The sequence below is a fragment of the Sciurus vulgaris genome (assembly GCF_902686455.1).
Source record: "Sciurus vulgaris genome assembly, chromosome: 5".
In the NCBI taxonomy this organism is placed as follows: domain Eukaryota; kingdom Metazoa; phylum Chordata; class Mammalia; order Rodentia; family Sciuridae; genus Sciurus; species Sciurus vulgaris.
This window is the reverse complement of record NC_136465.1, coordinates 141,874,617-141,886,425: the sequence shown is the minus strand read 5'-3', so window position 1 is coordinate 141,886,425 and position 11,809 is coordinate 141,874,617. Positions and strand designations below refer to the sequence as shown.

General features: G+C 39.1%; 1 protein-coding gene and 1 long non-coding RNA gene across 2 annotated transcripts in view; one reads left to right on the top strand and one right to left on the bottom strand.

The window, feature by feature from the left end:
- Nucleotides 1-2,366: 2,366 nt before the first annotated feature.
- On the bottom strand, nt 2,367-4,259 carry MYF6 (myogenic factor 6). Its single transcript, XM_079139730.1, has 3 exons — nt 3,678-4,259; nt 3,308-3,398; nt 2,367-3,070 (listed from the first exon to the last, which is right to left on the bottom strand). Exons 1-3 carry the CDS (start codon nt 4,194-4,196, stop codon nt 2,952-2,954), a joined length of 729 nt encoding a protein of 242 aa, XP_078995856.1. The 5' UTR covers nt 4,197-4,259; the 3' UTR covers nt 2,367-2,951.
- A 463-nt stretch (nt 4,260-4,722) lies between these two features.
- Nucleotides 4,723-11,809, top strand: part of LOC306661640 — a 53,169-nt gene continuing 46,082 nt past the window's right edge. The window contains exon 1 of the long non-coding RNA XR_013763918.1: nt 4,723-4,814. This is a non-coding gene — a long non-coding RNA (uncharacterized lncRNA). The remainder of the gene's footprint in view (nt 4,815-11,809) is intronic.

The window sequence follows — 11,809 nt, the reverse complement described above, 5'->3', positions numbered from 1 at the left end:
AAGTCAAGTTTAGCATCCCAGATTTTCTCTGCCAGTCTCATGGTAGTTGGGAACACTGAATATCTGTACTCTCTGTACCCCAAAATCACATGAAAGAGTTTATTTTTAAAAATAATGTAACTACTCTAACTTGCAGCTCACTAGCTAGCTACTCTTGAGAAAGAACTTTTGGGAAACAACTGTCAAAGACCATCAAATTATTCTACAGAACATAAAGTTTCCTATGTTAATTTCCCAAGGCTTTTCTTTCAGGGTGCCTGGTAGTTGAGGGCAGGAGCCTGCAGCCATTGACAACTACCTAGCTCCAAGTCTTGGCTTTATACTTACCACGTGGAAGGATCTTATGATTCCAAAGGATCATCTTCTCTAAAGTAGACATAACAACAGTACCTCTCTCTGGCTAGTTGATGAAGGATTATGAGTTAATGTGGAAACTGCTAAGAATGACTCATTCACGTTGTCCCAGTTCTCCTTGCTATGAATACTTTCCCCAGCCACAGCCAGGAACTGTGACTTTTGGTGGAAGAAAAAACTTTTGATGGTCAACTTAGATTTACTTAAAAAAAAAAAAAAAAAAAAAAAAAAGAGAGAGAGAGAGAGAGAGAGAGAGAGAGAGAGAGAGAGAGAGAGAGAGAGAAAGAGAGAGAGATCTGGCATCTAGAGCTTATTTTGTGCACTAGTTTAGTTTGGCACTTTATATGTGTATCTCAGTGCATCTTCAGGATCCCAGGAATCAGGCCCTGTTATCCTCATTATTTTGTAAATGAGGAAGCAGGACTAAGAAGCAGAAGTGACTAGCCCAGGGCTACACAGTAGCAGCCTGAATTTAATCCAGGTAGTTAGCCTCCTCCAGAGGCTCAGAAGTTTGCATCCCTTAAACCTCCCACCTGCTTCTCTTATACCTTTAAAAGGAATATGTCAATGTCAGTTTCCTCTATGAACCATAGCATAAGCTAACCACCAATTGTACCATGGAGCTCCCCTTTCGACATTCTTAAAGTATTTGTGAAGAAACTGGAATTATCCGTGCACTCAGAAGACTAACTACAATCCAAAATCTGAAATCTGAAATGTTCTTAAATCCAAATATTTTGACTGCCTATATGATGCTGAAAAATTTTCAGATTTTGGCGCATCTTGGATTTGGGAGTTTGGAGATTGGGGCACTCAATCATAAAGCCTATGCAAATATTTCAAAATCTGAAAACCCTTGAAATCTGACACACTTAAGGCCCTAAGCATTTTGGATAAGGGATATTCAACCCATATTTTCCTCAGGAAGAGGGTTTCTCTTCTCACATGGAAAAGGGGCAAGCTATAGCTCATGCCTGCAGGGGGCGCTACTTGTGGGGCTCTCTGGAACTTGCATGGTGCTGCACAAAAGGAAGATCAGATGTGGAGTTTTAGGAAGCAAGGTTGGACTGGGCAATACTGAAATGGGTTTGATTTTTTGCATCTGTGCACCGATCACCAGCTATGGGAAAGAAATGGGTAAAGTAGGTGGGTAAGGTAGACTTTAAGGGGTAGGAGAAGGGAGTAAAGTACCCTTTGCAGATTGGAAGAGAGAAGTAGAAATTCTAAAGAATTGGCTTGCTCCTCTTCTCCACTTCACTTCCCACTGTGTTTCTTGGTGGTCTTCTCTTCCTGAGGTTACAGGATAAACAAACCTGGCACACGTTGTAAAATCCTCATGGCGAAGAACTCCTGGGGCTTAGAGTCTCTCGGGGCTCTGCTGTTTGGCCCAGCTAAGAGGTTTCATGTGTGTTGTTGTTGTTGTCTTTTGCCCTCAACCATTTAACCCTTCCCTCTCTTAAAGCAACCCTCCCTTCAAAGAAGCCCACCTCTCTTTTTATCTTTATATTTGAAAAACAAACCCCAGCCAAAGAGGCCTTGAGGATATTCCAGTCTGATAGGGACCAGTCTAGTTCAAGAAAACTGGGAAGGAAGCCAGTGCATCCCCTGGGTACTCAGATCAATGCTTCGAAACAGCCTGAAACATCAAGGAGGGGAAAAATAATTTGGATTAAATAAGCTGAAGATCTTTTAGGGAAATAAGCAGAGTTTTGTTTTGGAATTTCTTGCAACAAGATTTAACTAGATTGGAAATTCAGTTGTTAACTCTGGGTAAGTAAATCACACCTAGATCACCAATTATAGAACAGTAAGAAGAGAAAAAAAGGAAGAAAGAAAGAAATGAATGCTGATAAAAGGAAAATACAGATTCCTTTTGGATACTCTTCACTTCTAATCACAAGTGTAAGATCTACATGAAATATTAAAGTGCCCAGTTTAAATCAGACAAAAAAAAAAAAAAAAAAATGACTCAGCCTGAAAGAAAACACCCACATAAATGGGCTTCTGTGGTGTCTAAATTAAAATATGGCTCCTCTTTATTTTTGTACACATGCCCTCAAATGTATTTTTCCAGTTGAATCAAATTAAGACCAGATTTGTTCATATAGAAACTTACTTTTAATATTACAATACCAGGATCCTCACACATTTTATATACAATCTTATCAGTCCACATTTTAAATATACTTCTTAGGTTTACATAAAAAAATGAAAGTACTGACTATGTACAAAAATACATTAAATACCACTAAGATTAACGTTCCCACTTGTCTTTGGACAGGAATGAACTTCTTTTGCATATGACACAAAAGGATCTCCGTAATAAAAGTTAACATTGTACAAAGCCAACCAAACAAAAACAAAATAGGGATGCTAGACCTAAGGCACTCGCGCGGTTCCAAAAAAATAGAAGCCCAAAGCTGAAAAGGCCTTTTCGTTCGAGTTTGCACAAATTTCTTTATGAATATGTCTCCTTCCCTTTCCTAAAATCTGGGGTCTGGGTTCCTAAATAGAAACGTAATGTGACCTAATCTAAATGATTAGGCGGAGAAGGAGTCTTCCTGCTGCGTGGAACCCGTCCCTGGAGCGGTACAGAGTTACTTTTCCACCACCTCCTCTGCGCAGGGAGGTTTGCGTTCTTCTGAGGAAATACTGTCCACAATAGAAGAAAGGCATCGAAGGCTGCTCGAGGCCGACGAATCAATGCTTGCTCCTCCTGAACAAAGGAAACAAACACGAACATACACCAACAATGCACCAACTAAGAAAGAATCGGGCAGCTCTGTGCCTTGCAGAAGGCCCCTCTGACTACGCGAGACGACCGGGTCACTGCGCTCAAAGGGCGCGGTTCTAGCAGGATTCGCCCTGCGCTCACTTTGGATCCGGAGGGTACACCCCAGCTCCCTCCCGGGATGCTCTCTGGCGCAAACCAGTGCCCTTCCTTTTACTTTACCTTCCTTAGCAGTTATCACGAGCCCCCTGGAATGATCCGAAACACTTGGCCACTGGGAGCTGCAGGTGCGCAGGAAATCCGCACCCTCAAGCTGGAGGGAAAACCAAAGCAGCAGATTAGGAAAGAAACAAATTCCGGGGGAGGGGGCCCTTAAGTGGGTGTCTCCTCTGCTTCCTTGGGCTGGGTACGCATTTCCTGCGTATTGGAGAGACCCGGTCTTCTTGGGTCACTGGGGGTTCATCTAGAGAAAGAATGGGAGGGGCGGGCGAGAAAGGAGTAAGGGAAGAGACTCAGCAGCTGGAGGTTAAGGCCCCGGGGAAGGCGTTTAATCAGCCTTTGCATTTCCCGGCCCGGCAGCATCTGGGCTTACAATTTCTTGCTTGGGTCTGTAGCTGAGGGGGTCCACCCCTAGCTCCTGCATTTTATCCTGTTGATCTAGCCGGTGCAGCAGGTCCTGCAGTCGCTCAATGTAGCTGATGGCGCTCCGCAGAATCTCTACTTTGGGCAGCCTCTGGTTGGGGTTGGCTACAGTTCGCCGCTTCAGTGCCTCGAAGGCCTCGTTGATTTTCTTTAGTCGCCTTCTCTCACGCAGAGTGGCGGCTTTCCGACGGTCGGTGGGGGCAGATTTTCTCTTGCAAGTCTTACAAGCCCAGATCAGACATTGGCCGGGGCAGTGGGGCGGCTGCAGGCTGGGGGGTGCCAGTACATGCTCCTCTCCGCTGCTGTCGCTCCCGGCTTCTGGGGGCATTTGGTCCTGGCAGGGAGACAGGGTACCATCACTCCCTGGATACAAAGGAGAGCCCTCTGCTACTTCTAACGGCTGCAGGGTAACATTTTCCCCGTCCAAGTAGAAGAAATAGGAGCCAGTTTCAAAAAGGTCCATCATCATGTTCTCCTCCTTGGCCTCTGACTCTATCTGAACTGGGTGATGGACTCAAAACCCAGAGGAACCACCCAGATGGCATTTAATTAGTGCGGTGACATAAGTCGACCCAGCTTTATATATAGTAGCTCCTGAAACTCAATCCAACTTTTAGCTGTCATGGAGCATCAGTCTCCATGTGATTGCAGCTAGTGCTTTCTAGAACGTCTAGTTTGAAAGAAAACTGAAAAGTGTCACCTCTCAGAGTGATGTGACAGTGTATATGAGGAACGGGTTAAACCAAAATACACAGAGAAAAATCTCATAATTTAAGCAAAGCCTTGAACACTTCCATTTTGGACAGTTTAGACACCAACCTGCTTACAGGACAACTTCAAAACAACTGGGGATTAACACTGCTCATTCCCCTCCCCCTGGGCTCATCTGAATTCTAAGTATAGACTCATGATGAAAGATTTCAAAGGCAATAGCCATTGCTCCAAAATAGCCTGGTTAATATTTGCAGTGTGGTTCAGCTCTTTCCTCTCTCCTGCCTGTCAAAAAGATGTTATTCCTGTGATTAAAACCAATACAGTCCTTCAAAGGTTATACATGACTTTCAGGCTCCAGCCTCTATAGGAGCAGGTAAATAATCTCTTTCCTCTCTTTTACTAAGGCTGTAAGATGAGTTGGGAGCTGGAAGGGGTGGTTAAAGGGTGCTCTCATATCCCATTCTATTCTATGAAATGACCCTCTAGATTCTTCCATAGACACCATCCTTGGTTACTTTTTTTTTTTTTTGAGAGGGGCAATCAAGATCTGAAGTCTGTTTCCTTCCATGGTAGAGCAGTAGAACATATGAAGTAAGGGACCAGATATAGGATAGAATATATGTAATAACTCCTCAAAAATAGTTTTAGTGAGGATAAGACTCACCCATTGCTACCTGATATTTTGGAATGCACCTGTGGCCCCTTCCCAGGTACTTCTCTTATGGCTCCTGTTCTACACACTGGGTGCTCACTGCTTTTTCGTTTGCATTCTCACTATCCATCCACTGCAGATAAGTTGTTTGATAGAATTCATATGAGAAAGGTAGCAACCAAGGTACAAGCATGGAAATAGATTTTTTATTTTTAATTATTGCAACTTGTTCATGGCCCACCACACACACATGCAGTTCTTTGTGAGGAAGAACACTGCATGATGAATGAAGTACAAGGGCCCTAGATTCCAAAGCACTCAAGTCCCTTGGGTTGATTTGTATTTATGTGCACATGAGTAAGTACTAGGTCTTGATTTCTTCAAGATAATAGTGGTTGAATTACAGAGTTTGGGTAAGGACTCAATCAAATGATGTCATGCATGTGAGGCATATAGCATATGCTGCTTGATGTACATTAGTTATCATGTATAGCATAAAGCTGTCAGGGCTAAGACCAATTCTTATGAAGGAAAAAAGGCACAGTTCCTGGAAAGGTATTTTCTCCCCCACTCTCTTTATTTGTTGTTGTCCTCTCCCTTCCCTTTGTTTAATTTTATTTTCTCCCCTCGAATTCTGGAAGGAATCCCTCTATTGATAAGTGGCCCTAGGGATGACAGTCAACCTTTGTTTTGGCCCTATAAAGTCATTGCCTGAAAAAACAGATGGAAAACATAAGGTCTTAATATATTTCCTCATGCAGTCATGATTATAGATTATGTTCCCTATCACTTCCTCTCCTTTAAATAAATAGAGTGAAGATAAGGCAATAAGTCAACTGTTAAGTTAATTTAGGAACCAGAAAAAAATTTTAACTCAAGTTGTTTATTGCAGAAGGTAACTCCTCACAATCTCTATTGAACCACAGACTTTGGGATGTTAAGTTTTGACATTTGGGGCTGGATTGTTTTTTGTTGTTGTTTTTGTTTTGATGTGTGTGTGTGTGTGTGTGTGTGTGTGTCTGTGTGTGTGTGTGTATAGCTCTGCATAATTCCTTATCAAGCCTGAGAACTATTCTTAGGATTTTTGGAAAGATAAGGAAGCACAGGGAAGAGCAACAAGAAATTTATACTTCTTTTGTGATATTTTCTTCCATTTCCATCAGTCCTTGATTACTAAAGTCAGTAATTAAGGTAGTAGATGAAAGACTTCAACAACTCAGGGTAAAATTGAACATTTGTTATGGAACACAAGCTTGGGCTTTTAGCCATAGACTATGCTGCCTCTTATAAAAAGTTATTTTTTGACCAGAAAAATTATATAGCATTGTTGTTCAAATTATTAAGATAACAATGACTGAAATGCATTTGTTCAACATTACTAATCACTAAGTGTCAGGAAAGTGTTGTGGATGCTCAGGATAAAGTAGTAGAATACCAATCCCTCTTCTCATGGAGTAGGACTCTAGAGGATGGAATAAAATTGTCAGAGGCAAACAATGGAAAAATAGCCTTGAAATAGGGACATGGAAAGCCTAGAATAGTGTTGTTTTTGGCCCATGAATACTTAGTGAACCCTAATGTCAAAGCCTCATATTTTTATCCATAAAATTGGTATAATGGCAAAAGATGTCCATTCTCTCAAGGTTTGTTATGAATATATTTTATTTTTTAAAAAATGGGAAATCACTGAAAAATACAGCAAATTTGGGGAGAGCAAGGGAGTAGCAGGGGAAAGGTTGATTAATGGGGTAGTAAGCTATAGTTAGGAACGGGAATTTCTGGTGAGATATTGCATGACTGGATGACTTCAAATAATAGTGAAATGTATATTTCAAAAAGCTACAGGAAAGGATTAAAACATTTTCACCATGTTACAGTTTGGATATGTGTTTTCCCTCAAAAACTCATGTGTGAGACATGGCAAGAGTGTTCAGAGGTGAAACGATTACATTATGAAAGTTGTAACCTAATCAGTGAATTCATTCATTGATTTGGGTTAACTGGGTGATAATTGAAGGCAAGTAGGGTGTGGCTAGCGGGTGGTAGGTCACTGGGGGTGAGGCTTTGGGGTTTATATTTTGTCCCTGGTGAGCAGAGCTCTGCTTCCTGTTTGCCACGTCCTGAGCTGCTTTCCTTTTCCATATCCTCCTGCCATGATATCCTGCCTCATCTTGAGCCCAAAGTGATGGAGTTGGCCATCTATGAACTGAGGCCTATGAAACTATGAGTCCCAAATAAACTTCTTCCTCCAATTGTTTCTGTCAGGTCTTTTGGTCACAATGACGCAAAAGCTGATGAAAACACACCATAAGGAAATAATGTGTATAAGGAGCCAAATATGTTTAACCTGATTTAAGTATTAGACAATGTATACATGTATCAAAATATCATGTGGTAATTCATTCCTGTGTACAAGTTTTTAAATGTAGCATACTCTATAAAATACTTTTATTACTGAGATTATTGGTAGAGAGAAAAATGAGATATGAAAAATACAACCATTAAAGAATTTTGAAATTTGAGTAAAGTAACATTTAAGTCACACCATTCTTAGACTTGCCACTGATTTTAAGAGGTAGCAGGTAGATGGACAGCATGAACTTGCTAATGAATGTGAAAGTTCTCTTTTCTGTTTCCTTCATTCAGGTGTTACCATTAGAGAAAAACCCAGTTTAGAAATGTAGAAAAGATTCCAAGATAGAAATAAAAAAAGCTTTTCAGAGCTAGTAAGAGCAATCTCTTGGAGAGAAATGGATTTTCTCTGTGTTCTGTCAACCTTTACCTGTTGAATTTCTGTTCCTTACTAAATCACAAAGCCCTTTTCCCAACATACTCTAGAACTCAGGGCAGTAAACGTGGGTTTAATATTCACCTCGGTTTCCCCTTTGTTGTTGTTGTTTTGAGACTTGAGGGCAGAAAGTGGGAGGACAGAACATAGAAATGGCAGCTTGGGAAACAGCCATCCTTCATTAGATTAGGTCAATGGGAAAATACGCACCGATTTCAAACAACTCACTTATGAACTCTTGGAACTCAAACTGTTTACAAAATGTGAGAGGCTTGTAATTGCAATTACACTATTTCTAAGCAGAACTTGGGAGACACAGATCTTGAAATGTGGTCAAAACAGATTTATATAAACCAAATCCTCCACACTTTAAATAGTTAAAATGCATTTTAAAAAATTATTGGAAAAGTAAATAATAATTAGGGAATAGTGGTATTTTCACTAATAAACTGCTCTAAGAGCTAGAGTTCATTCATAATACAATTTGAAATTAGGTTAAATGACAGAAGTGAAAATTTTCAAGTAGTTTATCACTCTATTATTCTTATTGCATGCTTCATTATTTTTAAATGCATTTTATTTCCATAAACTTCAGTAAAGCTTGAATGTGTCTAATTCATCTCCTTGGAAAGGAGTGAAAAGAAAAGGACTGGGGTCAGCTGATTAACAAAGGATTTTAGCTATGAGACTTTAAGAAGGTAGTATATGCAGTAGAAAGAGAATAGAGCTTCAGAGCAAGACAAAAACCTAAGTTTTAGGTATCTTTAATTATGTGTTGCAAGCCTCTCAGATTTACAAGGTCAAATGGCATATACAATACATATCCATAAGCTTGTTCTTAGCATGAAATAATAAATGTTGAATCTATAATATGCAATGTACACGTAGCAAATATTAGTTCAATTTATAAGGCCTCTGATTGGAACAGTCATGGTGAATCGACTTAAACACAGATTTGATGAGAAAAATGTTTAAGATAAATTTGAGGACTTATTTGAGTTAATGTATCATGGAGGTGAACATATTAAACTAGTGACTAACAATAGTATTTTGTGGTTTTTATACCTCATTATATTTCCAGTTTATCGAAAGAAAATGACACTAACTAAAAGTCACACAAACGAATAACTGAGTTAATAACTTGGAAGGAAAGGAACGCAGTCCTCTCAAAGTGCATAACAGTAAAAAGTCTCTTCTGAATGGGAAATTTGAGGGAGGATGGTTTGGGGACAGAAATTTCTGAGATTTGGGGTTGGTATTTCTAGGGAACAAAGTTGAAACTTTTGGGAAAATCTGTGTGTTGGGATGGTGATAACAGAGGCAGCTCAGGAAGAAACAAACTCAGATATTGGTGAGGGTTCCTTAGAAATGGCAAAGATATGTTGGGGGGTTATAGCTAGGGGATTTGGCTCTATTGTTACACAGTTGGGTTCAAAAAAGTAATTTCAGTCATTAGCTGAGAAAGTAGAACTGAGTGCCAAACCGAAAATGATTATGGTGTTTTCAACTATGAAAAGAGAAAGAAGAAAGAAAAGGGGGTAGAAGAAAGGAGAGAGAGAAGAAAGAAGAAAAAGAATGAACAGAGTTTTTAAGTCAAGCCTGCAGAGAGAGGGGTCAACTAGCAAGGACAGTGAGTGGCCCTCAAGAGTAGAAGGCCGGCTGACTGAAAGGCAAAACTCAGAAGAGGCAGATTAGTACTTTAAACTCGTGGCTGCTAAACCAGTAACATGAACCGGTGCACCTGTAACCTACCCAATCTGCAGACAGTTTGTGCTCACAGATTCCCAAACATTGTGATAAAAATAGTCTTGCACTTAGACTGACAAAACATTTGAGTCACTGCAGGGGACTTGGGGGCGGGGCATAAACCAAGAAGAGGAAAAGGAAAGATAATAATGGCGAATCCCTGAATGCCCTGCCATCTCCAGATGGCAGCAGTGAGAAGTTACACATGGAAATGGGGCTGGGCCCACCTGATTGGGGAGGGCTTTGGCTCCAAGGCTTGATGTGGAGCAGCCTTTTACCAACAGCCCCAAGGAAAAGAGTCCAGAACCATGAGGCTGTTCTCCAGATCTTTCTAGAAAAGTAATTTTTACTCTTTACTCGTACCCAACCATCAGTCCTTTCAACCTGAGAGGAGGAACAGGAGTCTGCATATACTGTGGTCAGTATATGTTCAAGCCTCAAAATGGCACTCAGTGAGGTCGCTGCACATTATTAATCTCCTAAACATTATTTCCAGGGAAGGAGCCAACAAATACTCTTTTACACCAGACTCTCATTCCTGGTTAAAAATAGTGAAGTCCTCTTCATAAAGTTGCACCTCCCTCCTGCTCCTTTCATTCAGATTTTGGAATTTGAGAGTGGGCTATTATAATTTTTCCAGGTCAAGTAGTCCTTTCTTGTGAATGACCAGCTGGTACAGGCTGGCTTAGAAGTGAGTGGGTCTGAATCTCAGCACTGAAATGGAGAATACAGGCAAATCAGAGGAAATTGGTCATCCTGTTTTCCAGAAAAACACAATAGATATTTATATATGTCTATTCATAAAAATAGTGTGTAGAGTGCAGAATATATACAGTAATTTCTGTTTTATGAAGTTGCTGTGATTACAAATACAGGACTTGATGTTAAACAGAAGTTCTAGGCCCAAGTCTGCCACATGCTCATTGTTTGACTATGGGCAAGTTTTATAACTTCTCTAAGTTCCAATTAACTAGTCTGTAAAATGAAAACCACATAACTCTCTAAGATTGTTTCAAATATTAAAATAGTTTTATTAAAACACAATATACAGCATCAAGCATATAGCAAACATTCAATACAAATAAATGTTATATTATTTAACCTATAATTGAAGAAAAGAAAAAAATCATCTACTATCTATTCCAACAAATCAAACTCTTTTATAGTTGCTTCCCAAATAAGCAAAAATTTTTTAGTATCATAAAATGTAAATTTTATATTACATATTTTTATTTAAATATAAAATCTAGATAATATTATATATGTTCATATTGCCTTTTCCACTTAAAATATTACATAAATATTTCCATGGTGTTGTATACAGCAAATATTGAAAATGTCTAAGATACATGGAATGATTTTTCTATGTTGCTTAAATTTTTTAAAATGAAGTGAATCGTTACATTTTCATTCCAAATTACAGAAGTGCCTGGTATTACTATCTTGCTAAGCTAGACAGATGTCTCTAGTATAGAAGAGTTAGCCAAGTATTTTGTTACCACCCTCCAACTGGCTGGTTATGACATGCTCCCTAAATTGGTTGGTGCTTTAATGCCTGTGTCAGGGTCTGCCGTGACAAATAGTCACCACTGTACAAACACATTATTCCATTATGTTTCTCTACCAGTTTGGGGGGAAGAAAAGTTGTGTAATCTGTTGTATATCTCACATTTTTCAAAAGACCAGATATTTTTGTGTATGGATAATACATGTTAATTTTTATGATAGTAAGTGATATAAAGATACCAAAAGTTGTACTATATTCAACTTGCATGTAATCTGGAACTTTTAAAGACTAGGCATCATATGTTCAGCATGTCAATGAGCACATGAAGAATAATCATATTAAATTTTATACCCCTTGATTTCATGGATTTGTGGTAGCTGTTGGGATATTAGAAAAGCCTTGTGATATAATTTTACAGTATAAAAATATTTTTATTATACCATTTAAATTGATTTTTTCATTCTCTTCTTTAAATTTAAGCTATCATGAGAGATATACTGTTTGAATTATAGTAATATAATGTTCAAGGATTGCTGTTTTTAAAGGGAATAGAATAAAAAGCAATGATATGAGCATGTATTTTTATTTCATAAAGTTGTGTATATCATTCAGCTCTTTAAAAAAAAAAAAAAAAAAAAAAACAAGCAGCAGCAGCCACAGGCTCTGTGTTGAAGA

What these genes read in the sequence shown, in the direction of transcription:
- MYF6 (XM_079139730.1), bottom strand. Translation starts at nt 4,196, where the DNA reads ATGATGATGGACCTTTTTGAAACTGGCTCCTATTTCTTCTACTTGGAC. An exon ending in ACAGACCCAAGCAAGAAATT is followed by an intron (nt 3,399 to 3,677) that starts GTAAGCCCAGAT and finishes TTTTCCCTCCAG; the next exon opens with CTTGAGGGTGCGGATTTCCT. An exon ending in CGTGATAACTGCTAAGGAAG is followed by an intron (nt 3,071 to 3,307) that starts GTAAAGTAAAAG and finishes TCCTTTGTTCAG; the next exon opens with GAGGAGCAAGCATTGATTCG.